Source organism: Artibeus jamaicensis, unplaced genomic scaffold (genome assembly GCF_021234435.1).
Source record: "Artibeus jamaicensis isolate MK-2021 breed Jamaican fruit bat unplaced genomic scaffold, CSHL_Jam_final contig_490, whole genome shotgun sequence".
Taxonomy (NCBI): domain Eukaryota; kingdom Metazoa; phylum Chordata; class Mammalia; order Chiroptera; family Phyllostomidae; genus Artibeus; species Artibeus jamaicensis.
This window is the reverse complement of record NW_026521861.1, coordinates 5,841,632-5,857,740: the sequence shown is the minus strand read 5'-3', so window position 1 is coordinate 5,857,740 and position 16,109 is coordinate 5,841,632. Positions and strand designations below refer to the sequence as shown.

General features: G+C 39.4%; 1 protein-coding gene across 9 annotated transcripts in view; it reads left to right on the top strand.

Moving 5' to 3' along the window:
* The window catches only part of SORCS1 (sortilin related VPS10 domain containing receptor 1), a 485,244-nt gene that overhangs the window by 294,036 nt on the left and 175,099 nt on the right, over window positions 1-16,109 (top strand). For all 9 annotated transcript variants that reach the window (XM_037165612.2, XM_037165607.2, XM_053668607.1 and 6 more), the window contains one exon: window positions 14,601-14,759. In XM_037165612.2, coding sequence (XP_037021507.2) covers window positions 14,601-14,759 — 159 coding nt within the window. The remainder of the gene's footprint in view (window positions 1-14,600; window positions 14,760-16,109) is intronic.

Below are 16,109 nucleotides of genomic sequence, written 5' to 3'. Positions count from 1 at the left end.
ACAGTCCTTTCCGAGTTTTCATGCTGAAGATTTCTCACTGGATGATGCTTCATGGTCAGGTAGACCAGTTGACATCGACAGTGATCAAATCGAGACATTAATTGAGAACAATTGACATTCTGCTGTGTGGGAGATAGCCAACATACTCAAAATAGCCAAATCAATAAAGTTATTGGTGAAAATAAAAAACGTCTTTTATTTTATGAAAAAACTAAATGGACTTTTGGCCAGCCCAGTCGAATGCAAACCTGGAAACTAGGTCATGAGACATAGAAATGTCAAAAATGTTTTTGAATTACTCATATTTTGCTGGGTATAATATATACTTTTTTGCCCACATTTTTGAGGGAAAAATAAGGATGCACATTATACATGGGCATAATGATTACATATTATGGGTATAATAATAGCTATAATCCTATGTATAATGCACACAAAAATGTGGGTGCACATTATACATTAGCACAATATAGTATCTCAGGGAAATCATGATGCCCCTTCCTGTCTAATTTCTCTCTCTTGAGGTTTGCTTCAATTTACAGTTGGAATATCTTAATTAACATTTTATAGTGCTGTATAATTCCTAAATGAAAATGTCATGTATAAATAAAATCTTCTTAACTACTAGTTTAACAGATTTCAGGGTTTTGTTTTTTGGTTTTTTTTTTGGTCCAATGGACTTTTTTTAACAGCTTACAATTTATGAAAAATGGGCGACACAAAAGATCTGCTTATGAATTGATGGCAGTCAAAAATGGAGAAATAATGTTTTTTCCTTCAGCTCCTTTATTCAGGGAACACAATTATTGCAGCTTTATAAAGTTTGGTGTTTCTGGTATTTTTACTGTCTTTAAAACTGAAATACTGGGGGTCACTTAGGTGTTTGTGTACATAGTATGTACAGAACACTTCATTGCTTTAAAAAATGAAGATAGAAAATGTACGTAAACAAACTACTATAAATAGACTATGTGATGTAAAAAATGGCAATTTATAAAAATCAGGAAGAAAAAAATCATAATTTAAAATCAAGAAAAACTATGAGCTGGCCATCTACCAAATGAGGATTTTTAATGGACTAAACACAAATGGCAAAAGGAAGAAAAGGAGAGAGGAAGGAAAGCAAAATTCACTGTCATTAATAGTGCATATTGACATAAAATATACCTGTTTCCCCAGTCACCTTGGAAAAAACTATAAAAATAAAAAGAGAGAAAATAAAACCTAGTTTTAATAATAGGTACTTCCCAAGTCCCTGCCACGGAACTCTAGTGGTACTCTGTTTTTCTGAAAGACATTTGGTCACATGTATCAAATGGGGTTACAAAGTATATAAGCTTTGATCCATAAATTCACTTCAAGGAAATTACTTGAAGAAATAATAATTGATGTACAGGCATCTTAATCTACATTAGGTCATAAGATTATATTAGTGAAATTTAGAAGTCTTCTAATAAGGGATTAATTACACAGTGGCTTATTCATACAATCAAATTCAATGTACCCAATAGAAGAATATTTAATAGCCTGGAAAATGCTTGCAGTATAATTTTAAAGTGGGGAGAGCAGGTTTAAAAACAAAGTATCAGGTGATACTCTCTCTTGCTCTATAAACCAATCTTAATCTCTCTCACCCCCTCTCTTCCCCTCTTCCTTCCTCTCTACAAACATTTATTTATGTATGTGTACCAATATATTCATATATAAAGATTGGGAAATAAAGATTAGGAAAGCAAACTTCAAAATGTTAGTGATAATTATCTTTGCACTATGATGTTTGAGAGATTCTTCTTTTTTATCATTTATGTTATTTCACTTGTTCCAGGATTTCCCCCTGTTCCACCCTCTACCCCGCCCCTCCACTCCCCGAGGCAACCCCCACACTGCTGCCCATGTCCATGGGTCCTGCATATATACATTCTTTGGCTACTCTATTTTCTATGCTGTACTTTACACCTCCGGGACTATTCTGTAACCACCAATTTGTACTTCTTGATCCCATCACCTTTTTTGCCCATTCCCCTGGCCCCCTTCCCATCTGGCAACCATCACGACATTCTCTGTATCTATGATTCTGTTTCTGTTCTGCTTGTTATTTTGGTTATTTTTTTAGAATCAACTGTTGATAGACATATATTTATTGACCTTTATTTTCATATTCTTCTTCTCCCCTTTCCATCATCCTTCTCCTCCCCCTTCCCCTTCTACATTTGATAAAATAATGCAGATTTGGTGGTGATAACTCCTTTAGCTTTTTCTTGTCTGGGAAGCCCTTTATCTTTCAGTTCTAAATGAAAGCTTTGCTGGGTAGAGTAATCTTAGCTGTAGGTTGTTGCTTTTTATCACTTTGAGTACTTCTTGCCAGTCCCTTCTGGCCTGCAAAATTTCTTTTGAGAAATCAGCTGACAGTGTTATGGAAGCTTCCTTGTAGGTAACTAACTACTTTTCTCTTCCTGCTTTTAAGATTCTCTCTTTATCTTTAACTTTTGGCATTTTAATTATGATGCGTCCTGGTTGGGCCTTTCCGAGTTCATCTTGTCTGGATTTCTCTGTGCTCCCTGTATGTCTGTTTCCTTCACCAAACTGGGGAAGTTTTCTGCTATTGTTTTTTCAGATAGGTTTCCAATTTATTGTTCTCTCTCTCTTTTATAAGTACTTTACTTTCTGGGGGACATTTTCCAAGTTTGTCTTTAATAAATGCATGTTAATTCTTGCATATATTTGAAAATGCTAAATTTTAAGCAAATGAGATGAATAACTTATTTTTTCACATTTTTTTCATTAATGTTCAAGTACAGTTGTCTCCATTTTCACCCCACCACTCCTCCCCACCCCAGCCATCCCCACTTCCCACCCTTGATCCTACCCACCTTTGGCTTTGTCCATGTGTCCTTTATACGTGTTCCTTCCCCACCCCCCCATTATCCCCTCCTACCTCCCCTCTGGTTACTATCAGTTTGTTCTTAATTTCAATATCTCCAGTTATATTTTGCTTACTTATTGAGATGAATAATTTAAAAGAAACCTAATTATTCTATCATTGGCATAGACATTCCTACACCTTCCAAGTAGCTTAAAAACTTGCATACCCTTCCTGGCCAGTGGCTTGGTGGGAGTGTCATCCCATACACCAAAAGGTTGCAAGTTTGATTCCCCATCAGGGCACATACCTAGGTTTCAAGTTCAATCCCCAGTTGGGGCACATACTGGAGGTAGCCAATAGATGTTTCTCTCTGATATCAATGTCTGTCTCTTCTCTCTCTCTCTCTCCCCTCCTCTAAAGTCAATAACAACACACCCTCAAGTGAGGAAAGAAAAAAAAAAAACTTGCAAACAGGAGCAACCGTCATCCTTTTATTCTAAATTGAGGAACCTGCTGGCGAAATAGATGTCTGTGACTTGAGGAGGGACCAGATTTGAGGGTCTCCCCAGTGGCGAGACTAAGCGGTTACCTGACACCAAGTATGGCCTTTGGATGACAAAGTCATGACCAACTGGGGCTCTGAAGGAGAACCTGCCAGTATTATGGGTTGGCCCATAGAAGTGAAAGTCTAGAATGTCTAAGAACTGGGAAGCTACTCAGTGCTTTCCAGGTGAGACTTCATTTGGTGCTCAAGATACTTTTCTAGAAAAGCACACATTTGTTTCAGGACAGGGTTTACTTTGGGAATGTCTTTTCAATTTAATAAAATATGTCAGTAGAAATTATTCAGGTTGATTTTGGGAGAAAAGCTTCTATTATATTAATAGGAGCCTTTCTGACAATGTATGGGGGTGAGGACTGGGGTAAGAATAATGATTTAAATGATGAAACCTATTTACTTTTCAGGGCAGAGCTTTGCGCACTTCAGAAATTCCAGAGATCCTTCTGCACTGTAGTAAAGTGAATTCATTGACTTATATTTTTATGACCCTTAGTTGCAGGGAAAGGTAAATGATTATCTGGTATATTCTGTTAAGGAAGATGTCAGGCTCGCCAGCAGTTTGAGGATTTTTTTTCTGTCATTAAATGTAGTCAGTATTTTCAAAAATTGACTCAGTTACCTGGAAAATTCACTTTTGAAAGAGATTCTCTGAGGGCACAAGATTCAGAAATCTTCCTCTCACTGGGATGACCATATAATTTATCCTCCAAGGCATACCTATTTGTGTCAGTAATAACATATATGATGGTGCAGTAGGAATAAACCAGAACTTTCCATGATGAAATATGGCATATGTTCATCCTGCCTGTGATCCATTCAGAGAAGGCCAAAATGTCTATGGACTGTCTCTCATATGGTCAGAGCAGCTTCTACATCAAGAACAGCCTACTCTGTAAGTGACAGTGTCTTTGTGAGTGATAGTATCTTTATGGACACATTTCACCCATAGTGAATATGAATCTATGTTCCAGAAGGCATTTGTACAGTCACAAAATAAATGCCACTTTTATAGTTGGATTGCATGATAGCACCTTAATTTGGAATCATTCTGATTAAGGATGCTAATTACTAAGCAATTGTGTCTAGATAAATAAAAGATGCTAACCTGAATACATAAAAGATCACAGTTTTTGCAAACGTTCTATTGTTTTTAGTTCTTTTTGAAGCATCTTTTTTGGCGGTGGTCCTTTGTTCCTTTTGACTCAGAGTGCTGAGAAATAACACTGAAGTCAAGAGATCCGTGTTTTTGGTTATTTTCTCAAATTTGGATTCTCTGTTGGTTGTAACTTGGAACTGATGAGGCTTTTAGAGGGCATAATAGCAAGATACACGTAAAATAAAAATGTAAAATAAAAAATTTGGATGGCTTTTTACAGTCCTGCGCATATCAGTCAAACTTGTTACATGTTTCTGGGGCACATGTAACAGTCATCCATTCACCTTCAGACCCAAATGACCTTTTGTTGTTTTGTTGGGCCAAGGCTATCTACATATCAGTTGATTCATTTTAAAATCCTTGAGAACAATAAGTACTCTGTTTTGAATTGCTAGGTTATGTTGTCATTGATATTGGTGCTTTTGTTATGAACATAAAGGGGCAAGGAGTGTCTCACTCTTAAGAAACCCTTTTTTTTATGATGTCACATCCTGCATTAGACAGTGGGCTCAGTTTTTGAAGAGTTGGTTTTGTATACTTTAATAGACATTTAACAGATCTGCCCTTCTATAATTTAACCTGGGTAATTTATACCTCCTGAAAATCTATAGACAGGACTTTATTGACTTTGGGTCTTTTGATGTCTCTGAGAGTGACTAAAAATAAAACCAATTTAGTCTTTGATAAATATTCAACTCACCTTGAATTGATATCAGAATAGGAATTTATAGCTTTCAAAAGTTTAAGGTAACAAGTATTTCATGGCCGTGACCCAGTTTAAAATCTGATAACCTGAAGTTATCTGTATTTCAGATAGGTTGTTATTCATACTTAATATAAAATAATACCTTTTAAAATCATATCCCCCTTCTTTTAATTATAAGTGACAAATTGTACAGAAAATTGTTGTGGTCATCAGCTCCACAGAATGGACGGCCACCATCCATGTTGCCATCTGTGTGTGTGTGTGTGTGTGTGTGTGTGTGTGTGTATGTGTGTATGTACTTCAGAGATGGAGTCTATTTTTCTCCTCCCTGTCAGTCTAGCCCAGAGTGAGTGACTTATTTTATTCTTAGAATGCTGCCAAGTGGATGTCCTGGGGCTTCTGAAGACACATCTCAAAAGCTTGGTAGCTTCTACTTGAGTCCCTGAAAATCCTTCTCTTGGGGTACTCACACTGGAACAAGCCAGCCACCAGTCAAGGAATCCAACCACCATGAAACCACAATGCTACGTGAAGTTCAAGCCACATGGAGAGGGCCTGCAGAACAGGATTCCATGGAGAGAGAGAGAGAGAGATGCCAAAGTCAACTACTTGAATGAAGAAGTCATCTTCGAGGTGGAACCTGCAGCTCCCGCCACCACAGTGACGTCATGTGGATTTGCAATTGCCTAGGCAGCTGAGTTCTTCCCCAGTTCCTGACCCCAGAACCATTAGCAAAACAAATGCTTGTCTTAAGCCACTGTTCCAGGGTAGTTTGAGATAGCAATAAATAAGCGAACAGCGGTCCTTTCATCTTTCATACAGTGCACCGATTCAGCTGCTTCTGAGATGCACATTCTGAGGTGGAATTAGCCAAGATATAGAACTGCCTAGAAAATAAAATCTTGAAAAAAATCATCTTAAAATCACTGCAGTACAGTAGTGCCTGCTCTGACCACAGGAAAAGAAGAAAACAGAGAGGAAAGGCAGCAGCTAATCCTTGGGGGCGCATCTATTCAGCACCTTCACCCTTTTCTGCCTCTCAAACAAAACTTGAGATGAACAATGCCTGGCATTAAATACTTGAAGAATGAAGGGAATTCTTGCATGAAACAGATCTCCTTGCTAGCAGGGGCACTTCTTCCTGGAGGGTTCACTCCAGCCCCGTCTTCTGGAGAGCTCCACAGTGAGGGGCAGGGGCAATTCCCACTTCACTAACCTGCAGATCCTGTTTGAGAGAAGCCCCTGGTGGTCCCCATCATCTTCTTAGGAAGACTTTAATGGCGAAGTACATTAGCAAGGTCTCATGTGGCTGAGGCTTCATTAATCTTCCCCTACATATCCTGCTACATTTGCCTGTTCACCAGGAAGCATTAATATAAGTAAAATTAAAACATAATTATCGGGATAATGCTACAAGTACAGCAAGGAATGAAGAATATGAGTATGTTCTGTTTACTGGATTTTAGAGTGAATTCTAAATTTATAGCTCTCAAAAGTTTAAGGTAACATTCATTCATAGGAATGAATTCACTCTTCTATTCATTTTTCTGACTTTCAACATGACATTCATTTATTCAAACTCCCCAATCAAATGCACAACGTAGAGATTGTACCAAAAATGCCGTGTCCCTCACCTAAATCAATGTTAAAATATACCGATAGCTTCTCTTTTTTGCTCCTCTATCTCCCCACATCCTCTCCTTTATCATTTCTAGTAGAATAAAGAGATTTCTTATCATTAAATGAACATCATTTCTTGTAAAGTTTCCCGTGAGCAAAGAAGATGAATGTCTGTTTCTCACAGTATCTCAGCTCCTTCTGATAGCATCTAACATTTAAAAATGATGTAACCTTTTGACATTTATAGATCTTTGGGAATTTAAGAGAGAATTTACTTTGGGACTTTTAATGACCATGGAAGTGTGCTCTGATTGAATTTGAGCAGAGGCTATGGAATAATGCAGAGATTTTTGAGACAGCTCAAATAGTCTTTAGGTATTTCATTGGTCTCCATAGTAACTGCAATAATAAAAATATCTCTCATGTTTATACATCATTCTTTTCCTCTAAAATGCCATTTTCAAAAACCAGATGACACAATGCTAAGCATTAATAAATATTCCATATTTTCTATTATCCCCTTTATATGATGTTAACTACTTTGGCAAAATGAGTTCATATTTTAGATGCCAATCATACATAGGATCAGTTTATTAGGCAAAGAGATACATTGTATTGAGTTTGATTTTTAAAAAGATTTTATTTATTAATTTTAGAGAGAGGAAGGGAGGGAGAAAGAGAGAGAGAGAAACATCACTGTGTGGTTGCCTCTTACACACCCGCACTGGGAACCTGGCCTGCAACCCAGGCAGGCTTCCGAATGGAAATCAAACCAGTGGCCCTTTGGTTCACGGTCCGGCAGTCATTCCACTGAGCTACACCAGCCACAGCTGATTGGTTTTAACATAAAGTTCCTTGAGAACTAGCTTATGAGGAAGTGTTTATTTCTTTCCCTAGACTGTCATTAGATCAGAGCTCTATGCCCAGGCCTTATCCATCTTTATGGTGAAGCACAAAAATCAGTCTTCCAGAGGAATGATGCAAGACAGATGAGGAAAAGGAGGCCAGGGCCATTGTGAACAACCTCAGTGAGAAACGGGACAAAGTATTTGGATTCTGTAGATTAGTATTTAAAGCCAAAAATATTTATTTCTTCAAGAATACCTTAGCATTTATCTTGTTATTGAGTCCCCATGATCTAGCTTCTAGCCTCTTATGGCCCTCCTCTTTACCATCTTAGTCAAGACTTTTATTCGTTATTTATAATGCAAGCTCTCTCTCCCTGTCTTTCTCAGAATTCAACAATCACATTCTAGCAGAACATGTGTGCTAAATCTGCCATAATAGTTGGAAAGTTATAATAGTTGCACAAAATTCAACATTACTCTCACACAGTGATCTGACCTTCACACAGACGTAGGTAGGCGATGCCACAGATAGCTTTATCACTGATCAGAAGCATGACCTTGAGCAAATGATCTTACTCTAAGCCTCGTTTCCTCAACTGTCCAATAGACCCAGTACCTATCTGAATAATTTTTTACAATTTAATGAAATAATGTATTAACAGATGCTGAGTAAATGCACTTTACACTATCACTACCTCTCAGTGAGAAAACTGCGGCTCATGAAAAGATTACACGAGCTATGAGCTGTTCAAAGTGGCATAATAGATATACGGCAGGGGTGACACTCAAACCCATCTTCAAAGTCAAGCCCCGTGATATTTTCTGTGACTGAGTATGTATTTAGGGTTTGTGTTTCCGCCTCCTTCTGATGGTAAGAAACCTTCACTAAACACACCCCCTCTTTTTCGAGGAAGTGCACACGTCCATGGTGACAGAGATTGGGGTCAGGTTTAGGATTTGGTCATGGCTCTTCTGCTGGAACCTAAGTCGGTGGTTCATGGGCTACAGGGGCAGTTCTGAAGGTTGACCCGCATGCACACGTGGGCATGTTCCCTTGTGGAAGCAGAGTCTCACAGTGAAGTGGTGTTTTTAGTTTAAGATTCTCTAAGTTGACTCAGGAAAGGGTTGTGTTCAGTAATTCCAATAAAAATTAGAAGGAATCTTCCAAAGACATTCTCTTTTTTTGTCTTCCCAGGAGTGAAACCCATATGTTGTCATTCATGATGAACCCTACTCTTCTCCTGTGTACTCTGTATAGTTGGGCTAAAGGAGTATTGAGTGATTTACCATAAATGTCACATAATAATAATCAAGGTCTTCTGACAAGGCTAGTAAGAGGCATGTGGAGAACTGAAATAGTTTTATACACTTACTGACAACTTTCATTTCCCCCCGGGGGAAAAAAGTCTTTTAAGGAACATCTATAAAGCACACATGGACAAAACCGAATGTGGGTAAGATCAAGAGTGGGAAGTGGGGATGGCTGGGGTGAGGGGGAGGGGGGAAAATGGAGAAAACTGTACTTGAAGAACAATTTTAAAAAGTTAAAATATTTTAAAAAACAAAGTCTTTGGCCATCATTTTAAGTAAACTCACAGAATAAACTCTTTAGAATGCAATGCAAGGTTTTCCTAGTAGTTTCATGGAACCAATATCTGGGTCAAAAGTAGATGCTCTATTGCCCAAACATTTTCTTGGTCTCTCAGTATCAAATGCCCCTATTTTGTGTTAATGACCATGGCACATGCATTAGCACACTCCATGGAGTAGAGCTTCACTGAGTTTGAGGGGTTGGGAGTAGCCTTTAGCACAAGGGTCCATCTTCTTACAGATTTTTTTTTCAGTGTTTACTTATTTGGACTTTCTTCTCTTTACTCATTTCCCTCTCCTTTTTTCACTATGGTCTGTACTTCAGTGATTGCCTTTCCATGGATGATCCTGGGATCCTGTGTCCCCCTAATGCTGTCCTCTAAACAGTCGCCAACAGATGAGCACCTAGTGCTCTCACCCTCAGCTCATCTGGGAAGGATAAACGTTCAGCTTACATTGGGAATAGGCACCTTTTTACCCACAGTGCTCAGCAAATTACTCAATTGCTTTGATTACATTTTGCTTCATTCGTTTTTAATACTGAAGCCAGAGGCCTACAAATAGCCTTTTATACTGTTTCTAGATAGATATGTGTTTGGATAAAGTGGGTAGATAACTGGAGTGCGCAATTACTGCCGTTGCAATTTGTCTTTGTTATTTCCATTATCATTATGAAAAGTATTTATTCTGCACCTGTGATACTGTCATCTGGATTTGAGTTAAGCCTTCAGCAAATCAAGAGAGATATCCCCAGAACATTACCTCCCCTTGATTCCAGTCCACAGATTACAAGGAGCAGACAAATGGGCAAAGCAAATGATGAACACAACACTAAATAAATAGTCTTTATTCATGTACTAAATAAACTGTGGGAAAAAATATATGCCTATAGGTAGTAAAGCCTCCCCTTATTAACTTCCCCTGATTAAGGATGGAGTTCTAAGAACAACACACCTAAGAAAAGAATTTGGAAAACTAACTGTTAGTGACTTTTCCCTGTGAAGAAAAGTCCCTAGTAGTCCCTGGTGGCCAGCTTAAAGGGATCAGAAGTCCCTCAGCCAACCTTTTGTAGAATTACATCATGTACCCATATGTTGAATCCAAATCAAGTCAAAGAGAGTGGAGATGCATTTAATTTTTGAGGACACTAAGCTGTCAGAAGGACTAATGCCAAAAAAAGTGAGAAGTGACATATTTGAAATCTATAAATTGCATTACATGTTCATTTGTACCTTTAGGAAAAGCAAATAAAGTGTCTTCCTTCTCTCAAAGTGGATAAATGAATGGTTGCTTAGAGTTGGGTGGCAGAGAGCCTCTGTCGCCATCATCGACTTTCTATAGATAGCAATTCATCTGCAGGTGCAATCAGAGCAGTGTCCGTGTGCACACCCTGCAAGGCATAGGTGAACTGGTTCTGATCACTCATGGGCTGACCTGGACAGAGAATAATTAACTCTTCTGTTGAAGACAGACTCTTCCCCTTGTTTCTACCCTCCTTGTCTCCCACTGGAACAGCAGGGATTTATTTAAGAGGACTCAGACTCCCAGTATCACAGGGATGAAGAGGGGTTCACCTATTCACTCATTCATTTGTGTCCACTTACAAACGATATGGACCTCTCCTACAGACCACGCTCTATGCTAGGCAAAAAGAAAAAAAAAAGGACCCCTCTTTTTAGAGAGCTCACTTCAGGATCTGTACCAAGTTTGGAGTCATGCCTTTTGCAAAATTCTCCTAAAATTCTGTTATGCAGATCATCATTCCAGAATGCAGAGGATTCAACACAACAAAACACCATTTATTCAAAGTCACATGAAGAGCCAGAAGGCAGTAGAGAGCCCAGGGTACACCAGCAGACAGTGATCATTGGACCCGTTTAAGGAGTGAAGTCCATTCATTGTCAGGAGTGTTTCCAGACTGGAGGTTGCCATTTCAATATTTCTCAGTGGACTACCTTCTTGAGGAGATGGACCATATTTATTTATAAATGACATCATTTATGTCTATAGATTGGATTACATGTATTATTTACATTGTCTCTTTCAAATAGACGAAACGTTTTCTATTTATATTTTGCTTAAATACTTTATTTACATATTAACTTATTTATTTTTAGTAACCTACAAAAGAACAGAATAAACCTCAACCCACTTGAAATAAAATGACTACAGAAGTTTACTTTGAAGACTTATTCAGTTAACTATAATTTATTAAATAGTTTCTATGGTTCAACCAGTTGAAATGTAATTATGTACCAGTTGTAACATAATTATGCTGAAGGTTGTGATTAAATGATACATTGTATGCAGTGGTGTGTATTAATCTGTGCATGCATTTGTGTGTTTATCATTCAGTCGGACTTGGATATAAGCAAAATCATTAAAAAATAGAGTAAAAAGCTCAATCTATGATAATGTATCTAGATGTGGATAAAGCAGAAGGAAGCATAAACATTGTTTAATGTGTCGAAGGGATAAGGTCACGAGCAGTTTAATTTCCTTTTATTTTCGATTCTGCTGCTGATCTTACAAAATTGTTTGTGCAATAAAAATTGGCTAAACAAAAATGGATCCAGATTGACCTGTTTGTTTTGAGCGAATCTGAGCAGAAGTTTGAAAGAAGAACCAGTGGAAGGTTTGTGTAATAAAGACAGACTTATAAATCTTACAGGGGGGATTTCCTAGCATTCTCCATTATTTCTAAAATGCCAAACTCCGAAATAGAGGGTTTCAGGTGAGGACAGTATAGAGGAGGTGAGAGTTTAGTCAACAGAATTTTACTACTTAGAAAAAAATAGCCAGAGAAGTCAGGAGTTTCATTTTTTCAGTCTTAAGCAGCCATGTGTCTGAAAAATATTTGCATTATTTTGCCTCCCACCCTTATACAACGTTACCTGGATGCAGAATTATCTTATACAGTATCGTGACTTAGAACATAAATGAGTGGCAAAAATATTTCAAATAAATGACAAATAAAAAAATGCATGACTTGAGGATATTCTGTCGGAGTAGCATTTGTGGTTTCCTGAAATGGTCTTCCAGGAGAGGCAGGCACCCCAGGACAGAGAGGAAAGCTTATTCTGGTTAACAGGGAGCTAGAGTATGAGAGGCGTTGGGACATCAGCTTGCCTGAGACAGCAGATGCTCTAAAATTGGGCCTCTTCGTATTATTATGGAAATTACTTTTGGCAGCAGTGCGGAAAGGTTGTTGTATAGTATTGTTAATTGCAGTTGGAGACACAAAGCAATAAGATCATTCGATGACTTATTTGTTATTTGGGAAACGATAGCTTTTAGGTGCCAGTACATATGAAATCACCTGGAAATATTCTTGTGAATTCAGGAGCCATCTGAACATCCTTGTCTAATACATAGAAGAGATTTTAATGAAGCCCTGAGTCTGTATTTAGCAGATTACCGGATGGCTCCGTGTCAGCCATCCAAGGAGGGGACTGTCTGCTTGGTGAATGAGAGGCAAGAAAACTATGACTGTGTCAGAATTTATGGCTGGGGACGGTGGCTTCACCGGACATGGGGTGAGAAAGCAGTTAGTCTCCCCACTTTGTGTGTGCTTTCCCTCTTGTCCCAAGTGCAGCCGGCAGCCACAGCACTCTCCTCCCTGGACCTCATCTCTTCTCCCCTCTTCACAGAGAGTTGAAAGAACAGCAAGGAGCCTTAAATTCACCCTGGATAACATAAACTCTGTTCAGGCTGAATGGGTCTTGCCTGCCATCCTCCCGTGCCGTTCACAGTGACGGGGCACTGCTTTTGAAGATGACACTAACTGTCCCAAGTTTTTAGCATGATTGCCTCCAAATGCTTGTAAAATCTCTGTGGGTTTGCCTGGCACTTGACTCTTCCATGGCCTGGCTCTGTTTTATTTTTCCTTTCTCTCTCTCACCCTCCTTTCCCTAGAACTGCTGCGTCCTCAGGTGGTAATCTTTAAAAACCCCAGGCTGGACTTATTTCTCACCATAAAGCCACACATTAAGCATATCTTTCATGCTTCTCCGAACCAAACTCAGAAAGTGCCAATTAATAAGTTGATGGGGAAGAAGTCAGTGGGTAGCATTAAAGCCACCTGTCTGGAGGCATTAGGTGCGCACTTTGAGTGAAGGGAGACCTGCAGAGAGTCAGGAATGAGGTACTTTATCACACAATCCTAGAGGCATAAAATGAGAGAATAAAAATCAGTGTTCAGGGCAGCTTCTCCACCGTGTTCCTATTGTGGCTTGTTCGTTATTGCTCTGACCATGATGAACCAGCCCAGTGAGGGAGCGCCCAGCATCCTCAGCTGTGAAATTTTACACATGTAGAGCATATTCTCTGGTGGACAGGCAAAAGAAGGGGGAGGATCCCAGCTGCTCTTTCCATGGAACTGCCATTCATACTGGCTGTCACTGTTCTCAGCATCTTTCTAGGTCCGCATGACTACTCTGAAAACTCTTTCTGTTCATTCATCCATTTGACAGGTATTTACCGAGTATATATTCGATGCTGGGCCTTAGCTTCTGGGAATATACCTGTGGGGGAGAAAAGTAAATAAATATCAACTATCTCTATTCTCATAGAATTTATGTTCTAGTGAAGGGTATGTAGAGAAAATAAGTAAGTAAATTATACAGTGCATTAGAAGGGGATAAAGTGGCGTTTGTACAGTTTGCAGAGAAGGCTTAAGAAAGCCCAGCCTTTGACACTAGACTAAAAAAATCAAGCTCAAGGTAGAATGGCAGGGGATATTGTTGACATCGGCAAAAGGGCTATGGTCAGTGAGAAAATCCCAAGAAATCCATCCTCTTTCCATTTCTTTCCACCTTACCCACAACGGACATCACAAGTCTTGCTCTTTAATCCCCCTCACCTCACCCCCCCCCCAAATGTAAAGTCAACAAGGCAGAGTGGGAAGGAAGGTTGAGGCCAGGAGAACAGTGGAAGATATTTCAGATGAAGGACATAAAGTTAGAGGAAAAAAGAAAAACCAGGAGTACTCTAGAAGAAAAGGAAATTCAGCCTTCAGTTTCTTGTCCCTTCCTTCCGACTTGTCCTGCCGCCTTCATTACTTAGCAAAAGTCCTTTTATGGCCTTGGGTCAAAGCAGGAGAACAACCCTGACACACTCAAGGGTTCTGCTTGGCCAGGTGTTCCTTGTGTGCCCCCCTTTTCCCCCCATGTCAAAATTGTAGCTCATTTTTAGGATTTGGAAATGTGTAAATGTAACTTCCATTGTTGTTTTTCCCCAACACTTTTTTGCTGCAGATTATGTTACTCACGGACCCTGAGATCGAGAGCAGTCTATTGATCAGCTCAGATGAAGGAGCGACCTATCAGAAGTACCGGCTGAATTTCTATATCCAGAGCCTGCTTTTCCACCCCAAGCAGGAGGACTGGATTCTGGCATACAGTCAAGACCAAAAGGTGAGCACAAGTACCGTGTTCGAGACAATGGTGCCCCGTTCTCCTGGGGGGATCTGCCGTCAATCATCTCTGTGTTTCTTCTTCATGATCAGCTTTGTCCTGTGCTGTAGCCTGAACTGGGTGCCAGGGGGTAAGAGGCAGCAAGGAGGACCTCACGTTGCTGTCTTGAGCCGCATGTTAACATCTGACACACCACCCAAAGGAAAAGCTAGAGACTGAGGAATTCCCTGTGGAGACGCAGGGGTTTGTTTGTTTGGGTTTTATTATTACAGTTTATTTCTCTATTTTTGACATTTTTTATTGTTGTTCAAGTACAGTTGTCTCCATTTCCTCCTACAACTTCCCCCACCCAGCCATCCCCACTCCCTACCCTTTATCCCACTCCCCCTTTGGTTTTCTCCATGTGTCCTTTACAGATGTTCCTGAAAACCCTTCCCCTTTTACCCTCCATTATTCCCTCCCACCTTCCCTCTGGTTACTGTGAGTTTGTTTATTTCAATGGTCATATTTTGCTTGCTTATTTGTTTTGTTGATTATGTTCCACTTATAGGTGAGATCATATGGTATTTGTCTTTCACTGCCTGGCTTATTTCACTTAGCATAATGCTCCCCAGTTCCATCCATGCTGTCACAAAGGGTAGGAGCTTTTTTCTTTCTGCCGTGTAGTATTCCGATCCGTAAATGTACCATAGTTTTTGATCTATTCATTTACTAATGGGAACTAGGTTGCTCCCATCACTTGGCTATTATACATTGGGCTGCCATGAACATGGGGGTGCATAGGTTCTTTTGAACTGGTGTTTCAGGGTTTTTAGGGTGTAATCCCACAAGGGAAGTGGTTTTTAACATAGATGTTTGGGGGCATTAGAAGCCCCCATCCCCATGAGATTCAAGACAGTGTTTTTTGTAGATGGAGAGGTGATCATTTTTCTAGATAAAGAACCAGATTAGCTTTTCTAAGACTATTAAAAGGAAGGATGACCTAAAAAGTTAAAAACACTAACTAGGAGTTTTCTAAAACAGTGAAAGAAATGGCCAGAGGCACAATGATAATGTACACCGATAACATTAGTTAGAACCAGGTTATGTCAGGACTTTTCTTCTCTCACTGGTTGGATTGAAAGAGAGCCCTACTCTTTTTAAAAATTTTTATTTATTTATGTTTAGAGAGAGGAGAAGATAAGGAGAGAGAAGGGGAGAGAAGAATTAACATGTGAGAGAAATATTGATTGGTTGCCTCTCACATGCCCCCAAATGGGGACCTGACCCACAGCCCAGGCATGTACCTTGATTGGATATCAAACTGATGACCTTTCAGTTCACAGGCAGCACTCAATCCACTGAGCCACA